At 34.1% G+C, this 21,350-nt stretch overlaps 2 protein-coding genes across 5 annotated transcripts in view; both read left to right on the top strand.

Moving 5' to 3' along the window:
* LOC139977112 (uncharacterized) overlaps window positions 1-5,097 on the top strand; it is a 33,462-nt gene extending 28,365 nt beyond the window's left edge. For 2 of the 3 annotated variants that reach the window (XM_071986201.1, XM_071986203.1), the window contains 3 exons: window positions 336-434; window positions 3,320-3,517; window positions 4,195-5,097. In XM_071986201.1, coding sequence (XP_071842302.1) covers window positions 336-434; window positions 3,320-3,517; window positions 4,195-4,379 — 482 coding nt within the window. In that variant the 3' untranslated portion in view covers window positions 4,380-5,097. The remainder of the gene's footprint in view (window positions 1-335; window positions 435-3,319; window positions 3,518-4,194) is intronic. The other variant, XM_071986202.1, reaches the window with a different exon arrangement.
* Window positions 5,098-8,340: 3,243 nt separating this feature from the next.
* Window positions 8,341-21,350, top strand: part of LOC139977114 (uncharacterized) — a 15,211-nt gene continuing 2,201 nt past the window's right edge. The window contains exons 1-7 of one of the 2 annotated variants that reach the window (XM_071986204.1): window positions 8,341-8,560; window positions 8,856-8,906; window positions 10,339-10,491; window positions 12,360-12,461; window positions 13,543-13,644; window positions 17,618-17,713; window positions 20,788-20,985. In XM_071986204.1, coding sequence (XP_071842305.1) covers window positions 8,521-8,560; window positions 8,856-8,906; window positions 10,339-10,491; window positions 12,360-12,461; window positions 13,543-13,644; window positions 17,618-17,713; window positions 20,788-20,985 — 742 coding nt within the window. In that variant the 5' untranslated portion in view covers window positions 8,341-8,520. The remainder of the gene's footprint in view (window positions 8,561-8,855; window positions 8,907-10,338; window positions 10,492-12,359; window positions 12,462-13,542; window positions 13,645-17,617; window positions 17,714-20,787; window positions 20,986-21,350) is intronic. The other variant, XM_071986205.1, reaches the window with a different exon arrangement.

Genomic DNA, 21,350 nt, shown 5'->3' on the forward strand with positions numbered 1-21,350 from the left:
ACTAAGTATACTCATTTGGACAAATGTTACTTGTTATTTTAATGTTGCTCTTCAACCTCCCGCTTGTTTAGGCTTAGATGTTAAGAGTCGGCATTTCAATTTATTAAGGGATCCAATTCAAACTTTCTAACATCAAATTCATCCTTACGATAGTAGAAGAACCACGGTTGTCATCTAACATTGATGTTATCTTGGCAAAAACAAACGCTATTGGATCAACTCAATTATATAATTATTTCTGTTATTGGCTAACGTCTTTAAAGGGAATACATAATGTTTAGTTTTCACGTGTTCCTAGCCAGTAACGCTTTCCTGATGTTCCTCATTTTTGTCAGCAGCAGCTGACGCTGATATGACACACATGACTTCATTGGCTCAACATGACACAACAAAATCAACTGAACGACCCGTTACAACAAAGGAGGGAGTTAAGAGTAAGTGTATTCGAATTATGGTAGTCAACTATAAATTTAAAATTACCGTTGACAGAAATTTTAATAATAATCAACATGATTTAATTTCCAGTAAAGATATTGTCGGACATTTCTTCTACCGGTATCATCATGGTGAACTTACAATGTATTAAATTAAAATGTAAACTGAAATCTTGGGAACTTCTTTAATTTCAGTAGAATTGATAACAATATTTAGCAAGATATAGATCATAGGAAATTATTGAAAGATACATCTTTATGTAATTCCTTTTCACTTTTCTCTGTCCCTTGATAACGGCTGACTTATAACTGGAATAGATCAATCGATTATTTATTTATTTCAATTTAGTATTATTATTATTATTTTATATTAATATTTTTACGGGGGAGAGGGGGATTGGAGTGAGGCTGGGGGGGGTCATCCGTTTAAATGCGGTTATATTGATTTAATATCAGTCCAACAGGAGGATGAGTTAACCTTTATAGATTGCAGCCATATAGATGACGTAAATTTGGCATTTTCTGTTTTGATGAACCACAGTTCTATATCAAAAGCGCAGTACGATTATTTGCCCTTGAATAAAGGACCAATGTTAAATTACATACGTGCCATACGTTTCTTGAAAATAATTTATCTATTTGGTTAAGGAGTCGTAAACAGGTGCACATACGTATAATCCTACCGTTGATAATTGTAAAGAAAGCTACTTCTATTATGTTGTTTTAATATTTGTATTGGCGTTGTCATGGCAACTGAAGATGCGAATTTTATGCGAATGTGTTACAAAGGAAGGAAATAGATGATGAAGTTATTATTTCTCCTTCATAAATTTACAAGTCAAACATCTCTTCTTGACAATTTACTTTTAACGTTTTGTAACTGCTTAAAATCAAATTGGGCCATTAAACCAGTTTTTCATACGCACCCGTGCGTACTGTTGCTTCAATAAGAAATAATCACGTGTATTCTACTGTGTGTATATTTTATGCGGTGTGATAGGATAAATACCAGCCTTGTTGCATAGTACATTCGCGTCTTTTCTATTATACCTCAATCATCACCGTACGTACACAGTACATAGGGGGAAACTGTTTCCACGATAAGTGTAATTACATACCAAGAGACTTTGGTACCAGAGAGTGTGGGTTGGGATGGGGACGATGCGGGCGTGTAGTAAGTGTTACATGGTGTCTATAGGATTGATTAATATCATTGTAATATTAGGTTATTAAAATAGCTTGTCATCGCTCATGTTTCACTATTGGTTACCTCCTCGTGATGCAACAATGCAGACTCATGCAAAACAACATATTGTATTAGCTGTTGATAGTTTGCTATCGCGGGTATCCGCTGATTGAAAGAAACAGGAAAACGGAGCACACGAGGCCTACCAGAAAGGAGTTAAAACAAGTTTAAATGTAGCATCCAGAGACGGGAAGTTTGATATCAATCTCCACAGGTAGACCTACGGGCAGGTTTAATTAATTTGTCGTTCATTTATTGAAGATGACGATCTTTTTCCTTAAACACTGTACTAGTGGAGGGGTTTACTTTTATCAAAACGGTGCAAAAGTTATGCAATTATATCAATTTGTTTTGTGGAATTTTATGCAGTTACTGTTAACTGCCCAATCTGCACAAAAAGGAAATTAAGGGGGAACAGCTTACGCACCCGTCGCATCCCCCTTCCCTTCCCACGCACACCCTGCGTACGGGCGTACAAGATCATAGCCTATGTATATTTTTCGCACCACTATTTTATGTTTATTCAATTATTTAGGCTAATCAGTATGAAAATGTCATCTGAAAAGTAATTAATATTGAAACAAAGAATAACTAAACAGGAAACACGTGTTAGATTTTTTCGGAATCTCTACTTCTTCAATACACGAAGTGGCATACATTATCTGAACAGGTCAAAAAGCAGTTCGACTGTGGCCCTATCTATTTGCATTAATGCTTTGAAAATTATATGTTTGGCTATTGCAAGTAGACTATATGTTATAACTGTATGTTTTTCTTATTGTAACAAACCGGGCCAAAACCGGACAAATTAACCTCAAGATACGTGATTTCTTTGATTCGGAAACAACTGATATTTACGTACATTGTCATATTTATATATCCTTACCGGTTTCGAAGCTCTGGACATGCAATCAGGGTCCATAGCCAAGGCGTTCGGGTGTCCGCATATAAAGCGGGAGGCCCGGGTTTGAATCCCGGTGGAAGCAGGAGGTTTTCTCACTGTTCTGGATTTTCCAACTCACTACAATTTCAATTATATATATATACATAACTATATATCTCTCTATATATATATGCATATATATATATATAACTATATATCTCACTATATTTATACATCAATATATATATATATATATATATATATATATATAATATATATATATATATATATAGCGTAAGAATATGATCTCGTATCTGGAGCTGATTCATGCCTCCTCCAGCTGTTCAAATATTGTTTAAGATCTCCTTTAGTCTTAGTCTGCTTTACTGTTACATTTCATAAAAGTTGTTTTAGGTAAATTACATTGTAACTTTTTTTTAAATGTCGTGAAATACGGTACTATTTGGCTTTGTCATTTTCAACCGGTGACAATTAATATAAGATTATCATTGACGAAAGTTGTAGTCAATTGAGATGCGATACTTACAGTTTTGAAATCAATGTGAGTGCACTTCTTGTAACGATACATTATATTGGTGATCAAATTAAAATAGTTACGTTTTAATTTGAAATAACTTAGTAGAATTGATAACAATATTTAATTTTAACAGGACACTTATGAAAGATGAATATTGATGTCATTCCTTTTCACTTTTCTCTGTTCCTTTGATACCTACTGATTTGTGACTGGAATAGACCAATCGATGTACTGGATTAGTGATGATGAGGTAACTTGGTCTCTAGCAGTGGAAGCATGCCGCAATTTATACAACAATGGTCATCTCGTGCACATTGACAACGAAGAGGAGAATAATGAAGTAGCGGCCTTTCGAGAGCAAATCTTAGGCGGGAATAAGTGGATCTGGATAGGCATCCATGACTCGGTAAAAGAAGGTAACAAACAAAACACAAATATTAAAACAGCCATTGTCTTTGGTGGCTAATGCCCGGATCGTGATCAGAAATATGCATAATATTACTGAAACTACCTTCGAATATGATGAAAGTAGTCACAACGCCATCCTTAATTTATTTTCACTAAACTAGAAGTCACAATCAACATCTCTTTACTCAAAACAACAAAAAAATACAAAATACAAAACGATCTTATTAGGTACCAGTGTCTATTTAATGTATTAAGTTGTCGATATGTTAATTATTTGAATTTAAAATTGATAGGTCCTGATAATGAATTGTGAAATCTAATGTGAAAATGATCGGCTTTGTTAACTCATCTAAGATGAAATACTGGCGGATTGGATTGCTGATTTTAATTGGGTAGCCCTACTGGGTTTAGTCATTTAGTATTATTTCAATTAGCTTTCTTGCGAACAAATGGAGGGACAATAGGGATAGGTGTGGGTTGGTAAGCTTTCTGAGGGTTAAAAAACAACTGGTTAACTTGAACATGAATATGAGATAGGTTTAGAAAATATTCAGTTAGCTAAATTAGTTGACAATACTGGTGATATTTAGTGTATCAACAATTGATGTACGTTACTTTCCGCTAATACATTGAAAAGCATTGGACAAGTTGATTTCGTAATTGGTATTGTACTTTTATTTTCAAGGAGTTTGGACATATGAGGACGGTAGCAGACTCGCGTATGTCAATTGGGGTTACGGCGAACCAGATAGTGCAAACGGACGCGAAGACGAAGACTGCGTGGCGATGAGAAAGGGTGGTGATTATATCGACGCGAATTGTGAATGGAAGTTACATTTTTGTTGTGAATATTACGTTGTTATTGAATAAAAGACAGGATTGACTTAAGGAAAGGAATGATAACTGCTGAAAGAGTAAAGAACATCGTTAAGCTTTCGACATTTTCTTGTCTTGTGTTGCTCTTGTTGAACTTTTACCTAGACATAATTGTTATACATCGATCGAATACAGACTTCTCAATAAGTCGTACTTCTACTAATCAAATACCAATGTAATACTTGAAGAAAAAAAAACTTATTTTTCAACCAGCGAAAGAAATTAACTGATTAATTAAAAATGTGATAAGAAACTAACAGAGAAAATAAAATAAAAGACGAGTGTACTCTTTTATTGTGGGTTTTATATTTACTTCAACAACATAATCTTTTCTGGCAAAATGGGAGCGGGTGGATGTCTCTGAATGGAGTTCAAACAGGGAAAAAAATGAATCAAAAATACTACTTGAAGTTACATTTAAAAAAGTTAAAAGGAATTTTATATATACGTAAATAACCATGTAGCTAGCCCCCCCCCCCCCACCCCTCAAAAAAAGAACTTAAAGGATAATATAAAATAGTTTAAAACAAAGAGGACACCATGGTAAGAAAAATGCACTTGTTATCACTGCTTTAGAAACCAAATCAATTTTTAAAAAACAAGCAAAAGAGTAAAACTTTTTATTTATTTTATTATCATTTTCTTCAATTGTTTACAGTAAAATAAAGCATCAATTACTGATCACGTTATATCTTAGCAATGTATGGACGTATTGATATATGTATATATATATATATATATATATATATATATATATATATATATATATATATATATATATATTATATATATATATATATATATATATATATATATATATATATATATATATATATAATTTGATGAACTCAGACTTAAGACACTTATGTAAGAATGTCTCTATGTCAATAGTTTATTTAACGGAAAACGAAAATGGAAGTACTTTGATGCATTAAGATTAAAAACATTCATGTTATAATGATTTGATGTTATATGTATAAGGAACAGAATCCGAAATAGAAAATACTTTAATATACACAGATTGAAAACACTCGTGTAAAAATGATTTGATGTTATATGTTTGTGGAAAGGAATAAGAAAAGAAAAGTATTGTGATGTATTTGGATTAAAAACACTTATGTAATCATGTTGTTTTGTTTTTTTTCGCACTTCGCGCGTGTAAACCGTCTTGCGGCGGTTTCTGTTTACATTTCTTAAGATGGTAGCAAAACACAATGAAATGGCTGAATAACATATAGTTTGATCCACATCAAATATCCATGTGTTAAACCATTTACTAATCAGGGGTACCGGAAGGCAATAACATTGCACCGACTTCAGCCTGGTGTAATCCCCGAAAGGTTTGAAAAGATCTTTCTCAGAAGCATTGGCCAACAAATGTGACCCCTAGAAATTCTAGTTTGGCAATTGCACATTACCGGCGCTACGATGGGCAGGGGAATTACCTCACACACCTGGTATTGTCTTATAAAATGTATTCTGCAATGCAAAATAGCCAAAAATGTTTTTCCTCCCATTTTTGGCTGTCAGGTTACAGGAAATTGAAACTAAAAGTCTTTAACTTAAAAAAACATATTTGGGCTTACCCCAGAATCCCCTCCCCTTTCCACCCGTCTAGAGATCAGTACAAACTGGGATTCAATTTGTGGGCTTCGCCGGTTTACCCCCCTGATTTTTCTTTTCACCACACATGCCACCCTTCCGATTTGTGATGCTTACGACGCATGCGCAGTTCCGAAGTGATCCTCGAAAGATGTGACCCCACATTTGTTAAAGCTTTCTACACTCATCCCCTCGACCCAGAACGCATTTGCAAAAAAATGCTGATAGGACTGCATTAACCATTTACTAATCTGGAATGGCTCCGTATAATTACGTTCTAATAAATATCGAATCTATTTTTTTAGTAGAGTGAACTTTCGAGATTGCAAACTTACATCCGCCATTGATACACAATACTTTGCAATTATCATCAAGGAACCTTGCACTTCGCAGACAGTCTCTTGTACTGCGCACCTTATGAAGTTGTTCCATAGCACCGTAGCAATACACTGGCATAACCATTTCTGCGGTCTGGCGAAAGCTTCAGTTCGTATTCCATCAGAATGAATCCATTTGTGGTTTGAAGTTGTTAAATAACGTCGTATTACCTCATTTCAATTGTAGACGGGAATTTCCCCTTCGCCTCTCCTTAGCCTAGTTCGGGGGCTTAAAGAACTTCGTCTTTTCTGGCAAAATGGGAGCGGTGTGGTACATCTGGAAGGAGTTCAAACAGAAAAAAAAATATATCAAAAAAATACCAAAAGTGGAACTTCAAAATCACCTTACAAATTTATAGAAATATTACAAAGCATCAGTTTAAAACAAAGAGGACACCATCGTAGGAAAAACAGGTGCAAAGCACACTATAACATTTCACTGCGCACTAGGTAGGTTCCCTAATTCAAAAGCCTATCTAGTTTCCAGACGGTTGTTTCTTGGGTTCATAATTGATGTGTTTTCAACCGCCACCGGTCAATAACATGTTTTATTGAAGAAACACATCAGTTCTTCCGGTGGTGATATAATTTTAAGATTCGACTTTTAATATACACAATTGAACATTAAAGTGCGTAATATTTGGTCCCATCATGCTACACGCCCCACGAGCACAACGGCCAGTCTGTCTACCATGTTGCCCCACTCCAGTCTCTGATACGCTGAACAGCAAGCGAGAGGCAGCAGGTTCTGTTTGTACAGTCGGTATATCTAAGCACGTAACCAGCCTTGTCGGTCTTGGGAGGGGGAGAGGATGGGCGAAATTAAGATGAACGTTTCTATCATGGTTTACATTTAATTGTGAAATATCGAAGCTATCGATCTATTGTAAAAACATTATTATCTGTTATTTATTGTTCTTGAATTTCTTTCCCTGGAGCTTCTGCTGTCTGAACTGTTTCTATTAGTATCACTTTTGAAAAGTTCTAATTGGGCACAAATAAATAACGTCAACGAAATCCTTTTCTAGAGCGTCATGTCTGCTTCATCTCAACTGTTTGTGCTCTCGATTCGACCCCGGTGAGTTTAATCCAGTCATTCGGCAGGTCATGTGATGTCATAAGGCTTGGAAGTGTCTACGAGATTGTACAAATGAGTGTCTCAATGCAACTAAACATGGTATGTCTGCAACATATTTCCCGCTTGCACTGTATTATATCGTAATCTACATAAAAACAGTTTGTTAACGTAGTATTACAGGCTCTTCCAACGCATGCAATCAACAATTTAAAGGTATTCCATTCTGGGGTTAACTAAGTTTAGTTTTAATGATTTGAAAGAAGGTATACGGCTGGTTTCAAGGAAAAAATAACAACGTAGAGCTTCAATGTTTCGTTATATTATTTTTACAATATTTTTCTTGAATTTCTATTTTTTAAAGGGGGGGTTGAGGGGGTTTGGTGGATTCCCATCGGTTTTACTTGCATTTAAATGATTTAATTATCGATATTAAAGGAGGGGGAAGGAGGTTGCGATTACCTTTGAAGACAGCAGCTTATAGCCTTTATGACGTTATTTCGTCTTTTCCTGTTTTGATGAACCACAGTTCTTTAACAAAACGCGCAATATGATTATCTGCCTTTATAAAACGAAACACTTGTATGCTACATTACATAGGTTTCGTGCTTATTTTGAAAGGGATTATTCATTCGGTTAAGGTGACATAAAACATGCAAATACATAAAATCGGACGGTTAGTAATTGTGAGAGAAAGCTTCTTCTTTTGTATTATTTGAATATTTGTATTAGGTTGTTATAGCAACTGAAGATATAAATTTTTATATGAATTGGGTACAAAGGAAGGAAATATAATGATTGAAGAAAGTACACCTTCTTCATAAATTCTACAAAGCAAACATCCCTTGTTGTTGACGCCATGACGAACCATGTAATTGCTGCTTAGTCGCTTATACCATTGATATCGGAATACAGGATGGTCGTTATAACGACATCAGTTGTAGCAGTGATTTCTACTTTGTTATAAATAATACTTTGATATTTAATTAAAGACAGAATTGACTAAGAAAGAAAGGAACACTTTCATAATAATTACAACAGCGTTATAGCTATTAAAGAAGAATCTGCATCAAATACAAAGATGGAGATAGGACTCACTGTAATACTACTGATCCTATACGGTTTGTACTGTTTTCTTTTTTGCTCTTTGTTCTCGCATCACCTTCAATTTCAAAACATATAATAACTGCATGCACTAACTTTGACTCTACTGCTCGTTATTTCGTGAATCGAAAACCAAGTTTGTCTGCGGATAAGCGCTTAACAAGGCGCGGATGCAGAGACCAGGTGTAAAGGTTGTACATCGCTTTTGCCAACAAGCTAGGATGCCAAAAGATCCTAAATAGTTGCATTAATCTTACCCAGGTCAACATGTAGTTTTGTAATTCATTACATTTGTTCTAAATTCATATTTAGGTTTTATATCAACGGAAGGTACCCCTACACACCAAACTGTGGAAAATAAAGGTGAGTAGTAAATGAACTAAAGACTTGCATTATTGTGTCCTTTTGCGATCTTGGTGGATTGCATCCTGAAATTGTCTTGCAAATGTCGATGCATTCTCCTTATAATATTTAACAAGGTTGATGGGTGGTCGCGTGATCAATTCACCATCTTTCTCCCTGTACTGAAGCGGTACTGAGGAACTTTATGGGTTATTCCTTTGTGACACAATATCTTCTTTATATCTGTTACTGTGATTTCTGCATGGCTGCCAAGATACCTCAGTCGTTAACATGATGGCATTGATATTTTGTGTTATTAAATTATGTAATATAGCAATCAATTTAACACCGACACGTCGTAGTCAACTATATTAAAACTTATTGAGCTCAGCCAAGTGATTGTCTTATCTACTTCAGTCTGCAAAGTTTTTACCTTTAAACTTATTTTAAAGTTTGGTTTACTCCTCATACCATGAATCAATGATGGTATAATAAACACAAATTGGTAAATGCTAACATACCCTGTTTTACCCTTTAATGCTTAATCTACCAAATATTTCCTTGAAATTTATTTTACCGACAGAGTGTCCGCAGATTAATTAAAATGCAAAATGTCTAACACTATTTTTTAGCAAGTTGGAACAATTCTAATACCACAAAATACTGTCCTCGCATATCATGCTTCAACGTAGTTTGCATACAGTATTAATAATTATTAAGCTGTATCAGATAGTAACATGATATTCATACTGTCAGTGTCAGTGCTTGGAAGCTTGACATTAAAGTAGACATAATTGTAAAGAAAGTGTCCAATTGATGTTTGGGAGATACTTTTCTATTTTCATGTACTTAACAAGTCTGTATTGTCAACATTGCTCACCATATGGTTGCATTCAATTTCTGTTTATTGTTTATTTCCTTGCATTCACTAGAAAAAGTTCTTGTCAAATTCATCCATTGCTGTTTTCTGGATTTTAGATTTAATTGTTACTGAACAGACTCTTTATTCATTAGGTGTCGTTTTTATAAAACCACCTTCTAATTGGTTGATATGCGCAACGGGGACTGAAGGGAAAGGGAATGGAGCGGCATAAATATGTTATACAATAGTGTATTATATTTCACGAAGAATGTTAAAGTTATTACCAGATTGATCAGACTATATTGTAGATCAGGTTGAAGTGGCTCTTTTGTCTGATTTAGTGGTTATACCTCATATAGTCTCTGATCGTTTATTGGCCTATTAGAGACAATCTAAGAGTTTATGATGACATATCTACGATCTTCCCTGTCAACACAGCTCTGTTGAATCAATCATTTCTAGGGAGTTTAAATTAGGGTGTTGGTTTATATCGTGCCTCATGATTATGAATAGTGATTCGGTGAATATGTTTCAATTAACTTATTGACTAAAAAGACAATATTTCATATTTTCCCACTTTCCTTATTTTAGATGCAAGCATCTGTTACTCTCACCACAAAACGTCTGATCGTAGCTCCATTTTCAGAAAGACTAGCTGCAACGGGGATCATGACTTAGAAGTGCCACCCGATTCGTCCATTGTGACATCACTGCTAAATTTTATACCAGACAGACACTACCAAGGTAAGTTACTAAACTAAATAATTCCATGACACCAGATAAATTTTAAGCAATAATGTAAACAATAATGATTTTTTTAAATAGTACTAAGGAACATTGGGTAACCTTGTACAATTACCCTAATATTCCTAATTTGACAGTATGCGATGGAATATGGTATGATTTAGGTATACAACCGACTTCTCGAATATCGTTGCTTTATATCTCAGATATCAGGATTTCATTCATGATATGCAGAGACAATTTGTTAGCAAATGTTGAATGGACAAATTAAGGACATTTCTTGGATTGCCTAATTTAAAAGGTTGAATCATTTGGTCTCTTATCGCCCCTAACTTAAAGTAAACATCACGATGAGAACATTTTGAATCGATTGATAATTCAGATCTGCCGAACGAGAGCGATTAGCTACAGCTCTGCCTATAACATATGGGGCAAATGGCTATAATAGGATATGTGTCTACAAGTAAGCAACGCCTACAACGAATGTCTTGATATGGTCACGTGGATTCTAGAAATGAACACTTGTGGCACAATGGTCAAAAAAAGTAGGCAGATTATGTTTGTGCGCAGTAAAATGAAGGTTAATAGCGCCTTTCTGACCACCAAAGGAGCTCATCAAATATTCTTTGAATCTATGCTAAGCCGTCTATTGGTTTCTCCGACATAAAAGGAATCACAGTCTGGACAGTTTATCCTATATACAACATTGTTGGCATAATGTAGAAAATCATCCACATAGTCCATTTCATAAGTAAATTGAATAGATTTATGAAAAGAGTTCAATGCCTGTAGAAAATACAATTGATGTTATTCTGAATTACATATATATACAAAAACGCATTGTTTGTACAATTGAATTATTGCTTAAAGCAGCTACATCCCACTTTATTTTTAACAATTCTATGTATGAGCAAATTGATGGGTGTGCCATGGGCTCTTCCTTGAGTGTTTGTTTAGCCAACTTGTTTATGTGCCACCTTGAGGAGAAATTGATCCAAATTTGTCGTATAAACTTAACTTTTATAGAAGATATGTGGATGACATTTTTGTAGTTATTATAGCAGACTATGTGGATGGTAAATGCTATTGGTAAGGGTGGTTCAGGAGGAAGATTAAAGAGAGTCTCCTAATAAAAGACTTAAATGCTGACTTAAATAGAAATGTAGCGAGCTACGGGTTGGAGTTATTCTAATCCCTATTTACTTTCTATTGCTGGTTGTTCCATTCATTCCTAGTTTAAAAATTCACTAAAAAAAAAAAAAAATTGCTGGATGTTCTAATTATTCCTAGTTTAAAAAAACTTCACTCATGCTTATCACTATTGTCGTCTTCGGATGTATATTAGCCCTTGTATTTAATTGATCTTGTACAATTGCCTGACAATGGAGTGGTGACCACTCCGAAATATAGCAGTATGTCGTTGTTAAAAATATTCGCTTGTTTATCTTTTATATTATCAGTATGGACCACTACTGTTTATATATATATATATATATATATATATATATATATATATATATATATATACACATATATATATATATATATATATATATATATATATATATATATATATATATAAATGAAAATCGTAATGAGTTGGAAAATCAAGAACAGTGAAAAAACTTTCAGCCTCCACCGGGATTCGAACCACGGGCCTTCCGCTCTGTACGCGGACACCCTAACCACTAGGCTATGGACGCTGATTGTATGTCCAGAGGTTCGAAACCGGTAAGGAAGGTCATAATTCCACTGTAGGCAATATATATATGTGTATATATATATATATATATATATATATATATATATATATATATATATATATATATATATATATATATATATGTATGTTTATATCCTCTTCCCAGATGTTAATGAACGTACTGTAGGTACTCCATGTGATGGTGCAACGGAAAATAGATGGCTCAACATGACACAAGAAAATTCTACAACAAAGGAGAAAGTTAACAGTAAGTGTCTACGGTTGATGGTAGTCAACTATAAATATAAAGGTACCGTTGACAGAAATGTTAATAAATTGAAACTTACAGCATTGTACCGCAGGACAATTATCAACATGTGTTTATTCGTTATAAAGTTAGTGTTGGACATTTCTCCTACCATCAATCATGTTGAACTTACAATGTTTTAAATTCCAATGTAAACTGAAATATTGGGATTTTTTTTATTTCAGTAGAATTGATAACAATATTTAGCAAGATATAGATAAAAGGAAATTATTGAAAGATGAATCTTGATGTCATTCCTTTGCAATTATCGCTCTCCCTTGTTAACGACTGACTTATGAATGGAATAGACCAATCGATTATTTATTTATTTCAATTTAGTATTATTGTTTTATATTTATATTTTTGCGGGGAAGACTTAGTCTATTAAGTGTAAGATTATATTATATATGTCTTACTTTGAAAAATCTTCGTATTGCGGCAATTGTCTTTTCTTTTAGAAACCTAGTCTCTAAGTGTAAGATTATCTGATGTATGTCTTGCTTAAACAGCCCTTCGTATTCTGTCAATTGTCTCTACTTTTAGAGACTGTTACTATTAAGTGTAAGATTATCTTATATATGTCTTGCTTTGACATATCTTGGTATAGTGTCAATTGTCTCTACTTTTAGAGACTAAGTCTATAAGTGTAAGACTATCATATATATGTCTTGTTTTGACAGATCTTCGTATTCTGTCAATTGTCTCTACTTTTAGAGGCTAAGTCTACTTCTTTGGCCACATGTTTCAAACGTATCTTGTTGTATTAACGATAATCTACAACCGCCCACTTGGTTGGGCTTAGATGTTGAGAATTGGCAATTCACTTTATAAAGCCCTCTAATCTAAACTTTCTGACATCAAATTGATCGTTACGATAGTAAAACTACGGTCGTCATCTAACATTGATGTCATCTTAGCAAAAACAAAAGCTACTCAACTTAATTATAAAATTATCTCATTAAAAGAACAAATTATGTTTAGTTCTCACGTAGTCCCAGCAAGTAACTTTTTCCTGTCGTTCTATATATATTTTCTATTTCAGCAGCAGCTGACGCTGATGTGACACACATTACTACATTGGCTCAACATGACACAACAAAATCAACTGAACGACCCGATTCTACAACTAAGCAGAGTGTTAAGAGTAAGTGCTTACGATTGATGGTAGCGAACTATAAACATAAAGTTACCGTTGGCAGAAATTTTAATAATAATCAACATGTGTTAATTTCTTATAAAGTTAGTGGTGGACATTTCTTCTACCGATGTCATCATGGTGAACTAACAATGTTTTAAACTCCAATGTAAACTGAAGTCTTCGGAATTTCTTTTATTTCAGTAAAATTGATAACAATATTTAGCAAGATATAGATAAAAGTAAATAATTGAAAGATGAATCTTGATGTCATTCTTTTTCAATTATCGCTCTCCTTTGTCAACGACTGACTTACGACTGAAATAGACCAAATTTGACATTTTGCGATGGAATATGATGTAGGCATACAACCGACTACTCGAATATCATTGCTTTATATCATCATATAAGAGGATTTCATTCATGATATACAGAGAGAATTTGTTAAACAAATGCTGAAAGGTGAAATTTAGGAAATTTGTTGGATTGCTTAATTTAAAAGGTTGAATCACGTGGTAACTTATACAGCCGTAACTTAAAATAAATATCAGGACGAGGACATTTTGAATCGATTGATAATTCAGATCTGCCGAACGAAAGCGATTAGCTACAGCTCTGCCTAACACCAAAAATTAGTATAATAGGATATGTGTCTGCAAGTAAGCAACGCCTACAATGAATTTCTTAATATGGACACGTGGATTCTAGAAATGAAACATTGTGGCAAAAATGAAATGATATCATTCTAAAAGGTTTAAATGTAGGTCTGAAGGAAAACAATTAGTTATCTTTTCTGAGTAATTGAGTGTGAGAGCAGAATTGTAGGCACGCTCGCAAGGATGCATTGAATTTCTCAGTAGTATATGTATGTATATATATATATATATATATATATATAGGTCATTCACAAAAAATGTCAGCTCAACCCCAGTGGTCGGGTTCGGACCCCAGACCCTCTGAAAAAGACCCCCGGACGGGTTAATTTCACCCCATCTAGCCTATGGACAAAACTTTGTCAGAAGGAAGTAGTATGGCTGTACATTACAAAAAAGGCAAAACTGACAAACTTCCTGGTCGGGAAGGGGTTGTCAGACCCCCCACTAAGTCACCCACTTGTCAAAAGGAAGTAGTATGGATGTACATTAAAAAAGGTGTAAAACTGAAAAAATTCCCAGTGGGGAAGGTGTTGTCAGATCCCCACAAAGATTACCATGACCCACCCCCCAAAAGGCGGGTTGATTTCACCCCATCTAGCCCATGGACCAAACTTTGTCGAAAGGAAGAAGTATGGATGTACATTAAAATAAAGGAAATTCTGACAAAATTGCTGGTCGGGAAGGGGTTGTCAGACCCCACCCCCCCCCCCCCACAAGGTGCCCCCACCCAGCCAATTTAACTCACGCAATCTGATCATAGACCAGAATTTTGTTTCAAAAAAGTATTCAAGACATTGTATTAAAAACATGGAAAACTAACCAAATGGTCTGAAAGCAAAGATGTGCCCATTATTGTCACATGGGCCACTTTTGTGTTTGTGTAAAATATACCGTAAAGCATGAAATACATACATGTACAACCAGGAACAAATGTTAAATATGAAAAGTTTTTACACTTGTAAAGCAGATTCCTTTGCATGAAAAATGTAGAAAATAACAACATGCTTTCAACAGGACCAGCCCCAGTTCATGTTGGTAGAATAAGTTTGCTTGTTCAACATGGTTGTTTGGACTGGCAATTACCACACTTGTGTCATCAATATGACAAACAGTAAATGGAAAACTATAATAACAAGAACGGGTAAGTTTAATTTAGGAAAAAAAATCCACAAAAGAGGAAATAGTTACAGCTAGAACCCCACCAAACATTGCATTTGAACAAGCATGGCGAATGTGGCCTCACTCAGTTTTAAGGCCCTTCAGTTATCGGGCACAATGCGCTTTAAACGTTTTAAAATAAAAATGGTTATTCTTAAAAGTCTATATTGTCTTTTTGATTAGTTCCTATGATACAATACGTCTCTGTCTTTGTTCACCATCACGTCACTTGCATAATTCTGTTGTGTCCATCTTATCGATCCACCTCTTCTGCAAGTATTCTAAGTAAAGTGTGATTTGAAAACAAATTGCTAAGGTAAAGCTTACCAGTTACAGGATTTTCGACAAATAAACCGCAGTTATGAAGCCCCGATCAAGATTGATTTGCCAAATTTGGGTTCAAAATGTGAAAATTATTAGATATTAAAATAAAGGGAAATCCAGATATCTGATTTTTCAGACAAGTTGTACCTGCACGATTTGAACAATGCACTTATTTTCCAATATTCTTGTCTGGAAGACAACTTTTTTCTTTTTTGGTGGTCTGAAAGGGGCAGCGTATATATATAAATATATATATATATATATATATATATATATATATGTATATGTATATATATATATATATGTGTGTATATATATATATATATATATATATATATATATATTTAAGGTAACGCCCATATTGTTATGAAAACAATTGCATAAGGAAAGTATGCATTCGTAACACAAAAACAGCTGAAGCAGGGGAGGGGGGGCAGCTTCAATAATATAATTAAGTGGCCAAGCCTCCCCCAATAACTTCTTTGATTAGCCAGTTATATACCTGGCATATCTATAACTATTTGAAAGGCTTCAGAAATTAGAAGAATTTTCCTAACGATATATAATATGCCAAAGGGTCTCCGATATTTCTTTGTTCCACCTCTGCTGTAACACCATATATTATGGCACCAAGCAGATAACTGGATTGCAGGCCATTAATTAAAGCAGGTCTTATGTTTTACATGAATACAACAAACAATCTTCCGCCAAAACAAAATTACTATCAAAATTTAATATGAATTTTGAGAAGGAATTATGAGTATTATAGAAAAACGAAAGGTCGGGGAACAAATACAATCTGCTGCCTTTATGTATTGCTCACAATATTTTTGGGATATGCCTTTCCATTTAACTGCTTAAATCTGACTTGATCATATACACACCTTTACTACACAAGAACAGAACCATAAGATTATGTGGGAATAGAGAAATTTGGTGAAAGTGGAGGACCAACTATGGTCACATAACAGGATGTGGACAAGGTTGTAATAGAGACATACGACAAAGAGGGTCTTTGTCTTTTCTTATAAATTAAAACATTTCCAGCAAAAGGCAGGAGAAACTCCTCCCACAAGATTCTCATCTATATCAGTTTGTTTATTAGGTGCTATTACTTAGGTGCTATAGTAAACAAAAATCAAAATGTTTTAAACTGACCAAAAACAGGAGCATCATTGTGTTTCAGTCACTTCCTTGCCTAGCAACTTTGGACCACTTGTCAACCAAAAAGATGAAGCAATTAAGAAAGGCAAGCCATAATGGACGTTGAAGGCTCTTTTAAATAACATAGAATATCTCCTCTCATAAATATGATCATTAATTATTTATTTTTGTAATAATTATGTTGATATTTTCATCATCTCAGTTCATGGGTAAAAGACACTGGGTAGGGGCTCTTTGAAGGGGTCTGACGACTAAGTCGATTAAGTGTAAGAATATCTTATATATGTCTTGCTTTGATAGATCTTAGTAGGCCCATTGTGTCAATTGTCTCTACTTTTAGAGACTAAGTATACTCATTTGGACAAATGTTACTTGTTATATTAATGATGCTCTTCAACCTCCCGCTTGTTTAGGCTTAGATGTTAAGAGTTGGCATTTCAATTTATTAAGGGATCCAATTCAAACTTTCTAACATCAAATTCATCCTTACGATAGTAGAAGAACCACGGTCGTCATCTAACATTGATGTTATCTTGGCAAAAACAAACGCTATTGGATCAACTCAATTATAGAATTATTTTTGTTATTGGCTAACGTCTTTAAATGGAATACATTATGTTTAGTTCTCACGTGTTCCCAGCCAGTAACGCTTTCCTGATGTTCCTCATTTTTGTCAGCAGCAGCTGACGCTGATATGGCACGCATTACTACATTGGCTCAACATGACACAACAAAATCAACTGAACGACCCGTTACAACAAAGGAGGGAGTTAAGAGTAAGTGTATTCGAATTATGGTAGTCAACTATAAATTTAAAATTACCGTTGACAGAAATTTTAATAATAATCAACATGATTTAATTTCCAGTAAAGATAGTGTCGGACATTTCTTCTACCGGTATCATCATAGTGAACTTACAATGTATTAATTAAAATGTAAACTGAAATCTTGGGAACTTCTTAATTTCAGTAGAATTGAAAACAATATTTAGCAAGATATAGATCATAGGAAATTATTGAAAGATACATCTTTATGTAATTCCTTTTCACTTTTCTCTGTCCCTTGATAACTGCTGACTTATTACTGGAATAGATCAATCGATTATTTATTTCAATTTAGTATTAGTATTAATATTTTATATTTATATTTTTGCGAGAGAGGGGAAGGGTTGGAGTGAGGTGGGGGGGGGGGTCATCCGTTTACATGCGGTTATATTGATTTAATATCAGTCCAACAGGAAGATACGTTAACCTTTATAGATTGCAGCCATATAGAGGACGTAAATTTGTCATTTTTTGTTTCGATGAACCACAGTTCTTTATCAAAAGAGCAATATGATAATTTGGTTAAATTACATACGTTCCATACGTTTCTTGAAAAGAATTTATCTATTTGGTTAAGGAGTCGTAAACAGGTGCACATGCGTATAATCCTACCGTTGATAATTGTAAAGAAAGCTACTTCTATTATGTTGTGTGAATATTTGTATTGGTGTTGTCATGGCAACTGAAGATGCGAATTGTATGCGAGTTTGTTATAAAGGAAGGAAATAGATGATGAAGTTATTATTTCTCCTTCATAAATTTACAAGTCAAAACATCTCTTCTTGGCAAGCTACTTTTAATGTTTTGTAACATCTGCTTCTTCGGTTACCATTAAAATCAAATTGGGCGATTAATCCAGTTTTTCATACGCAACCGTACTGTTGTTTCAATAAGAAATAATCACGTGTATTCTACTGTGTGTATATTTCATGCGGTGTGATAGGATAAATATCAGCCTTGTTGCAAAGTAGGCTACATTCGCATCTTTTCTATTATACCTCAATCATTACGTACACAGTACATAGGGAAACACTGTTTCCACGATAAGTGTAATTACAAACCAAGATACTTTTGTATCAGAGAGTGTGGGTTGGGATGGGGACGATGCGGGCATGTAGTAAGTGTTACATGGTGTCTATAGGCTTGATTAATATCATTGTAATATTAGGTTATTAACATAGCTTGGCATCGCTCATGTTACACTAGTGGTTACCTCCTCGTGATGCAACAATACAGACTCATGCAACAACACATTTTGTATTAGCTGTTGATAGTTTGTTACCGCGGGTATCCGCTGATTGACAGAAACAGGAAAACGGAGCAGAATTTCGCGGTATGTCATATACTGTGTTGGTAGTATATCAATTACACACGAGGCCTACCAGAAAGGAGTTAAAACAAGTATAAATGTAGCATGCAGATACTGTAATTTTGATATCAATCTCTACAGGCAGACCTGCGGGCAGGTTTAATTAATTTGTCGTTCATTTATTGAAGATGACGATCTTTTTCATTAAACACTGTACTAGTGGAGGGGGCTATTTTTATCAAAACGGTGCAAAAGTTATGCAATTATATCAATTTGTTTTGTGGAATTTTATGCAGTTACTGTTCACTGCCGAATCAGCACCAAAAAAAAAACGATTAAGGGGGAAGTGCTTACGCACCCGTCGCATCCCCCTTCCCTTCCCACGCACACCCTGCGTACGGGCGTACAAGATCATAGCCTATGTAAATTTTTGCACCACTAATTTTATGTTTATTCAATTATTTAATCAGTATGAAAATTTCATCTGAAAAGTACTTAATATTGAAACAAAGAATAACTAAACAGGAAACACGTGTTAGATTTATTTTCGGAATCTCTACTTCTTCAATACACGAAGTGACATACATTATCTGAACAGGTCAAAAATCAGTTCGACTGTGTCCCTATCGATTTGCATTAATGCTTTGGAAATTATATGTTTGGCTATTGCAAGTAGACTATATGTATAACTGTATGTTTTTCTTATTGTAACAAACCGGGCCAAAACCGGACAAATTAACCTCAAGATACGTGATTTCTTTGATTCGGAAACAACTGATATTTACGTACATTGTCATATTTATATATCCTTACCGGTTTCGAAGCTCTGGACATGCAATCAGGGTCCATAGCCAAGGCGTTCGGGTGTCCGCATATAAAGCGGGAGGCCCGGGTTTGAATCCCGGTGGAAGGTGGAAGTTTTATCACTGTTCTGGATTTTCCAACTCACTACAATTTCAATTATATATATATACATAACTATATATCTCTCTCTATATATATATGCATATATATATATATATATAACTATATATCTCTCTATATTAAGATATATATTTATACATCTATATATATATATATATATATATATATATATATATATATATATGTATATATATATATATATATATATATATATATATATATATATATATATATATATATATATATATATATATATATATATATATATATATATATATATATATATATATATATAAAGCGTAAGAATATGATCTCGTATCTGGAGTTGATTCATGCCTCCTCCAGCTGTTCAAATATTGTTTAAGATCTCCTTTAGTCTTAGTCTGCTTTACTGTTACATTTCATAAAAGTTGTTTTAGGTAAATTACATTGTAACCTTTTTTTAAATGTCGTGAAATACGGTACTATTTAGCTTTGTCATTTTCAACCGGTGACTGATTGTAGGGGGAAAAAGTATCCTAGCCAACTATTAACATAAGATTATCATTGACGAAAGTTGTAGTCAATTGAGATGCGATACTTACAGTTTTGAAATCAATGTGAGTGCACTTCTTGTAACGATACATTATATTGGTGATCAAATTAAAATAGTTACGTTTTAATTTGAAATAACTTAGTAGAATTGATAACAATATTTAATTTTAACAGGACACTTATGAAAGATGAATATTGATGTCATTCCTTTTCACTTTTTTCTGTTCCTTTGATACCGACTGACTTGTGACTGGAATAGACCAATCGATGTACTGGATTAGTGATGATGAGGTAACTTGGTCTAAAGCAGTGGACAGATGCCGCAATTTATACAACAATGGTCATCTCGTGCACATTGACAACGAAGAGGAGAATAAAGAAGTAGCGGCCTTTCGAGAGCAAACCTTAGGCGGTGATACATGGATCTGGATAGGCATCCATGACTCAGAAAAAGAAGGTAACAAACAAACAAACAAACAAAAATATTAAAGCAGCCATTATCTTTGGTGGCTAATGTCCCGGATCGTGATCAGAAATATGCATAGTATAACTCAAACTACTAGAAGTCACAATCAACATCTCTAAAAATACAAAACGATCTAATTGGGTACCAGTGTCTATTTCATGTATTAAGTTGACGATATGTTAATTATTTGAATTTAAAATTGGTAGATCCTGCTAATGAATTGTGGTGATACGTGTTAAATTGGAGAATTACTATCTAATATGAAAATGATCAGCTTATCTTAGATGAAATACTGGCGGATTGGATTGCTGATTTAAATTTGGTAGCCCTACTAGGTTTATTCATTAAGTAATATT

This window comes from Apostichopus japonicus, chromosome 12, assembly GCF_037975245.1.
Source record: "Apostichopus japonicus isolate 1M-3 chromosome 12, ASM3797524v1, whole genome shotgun sequence".
Taxonomy (NCBI): domain Eukaryota; kingdom Metazoa; phylum Echinodermata; class Holothuroidea; order Aspidochirotida; family Stichopodidae; genus Apostichopus; species Apostichopus japonicus.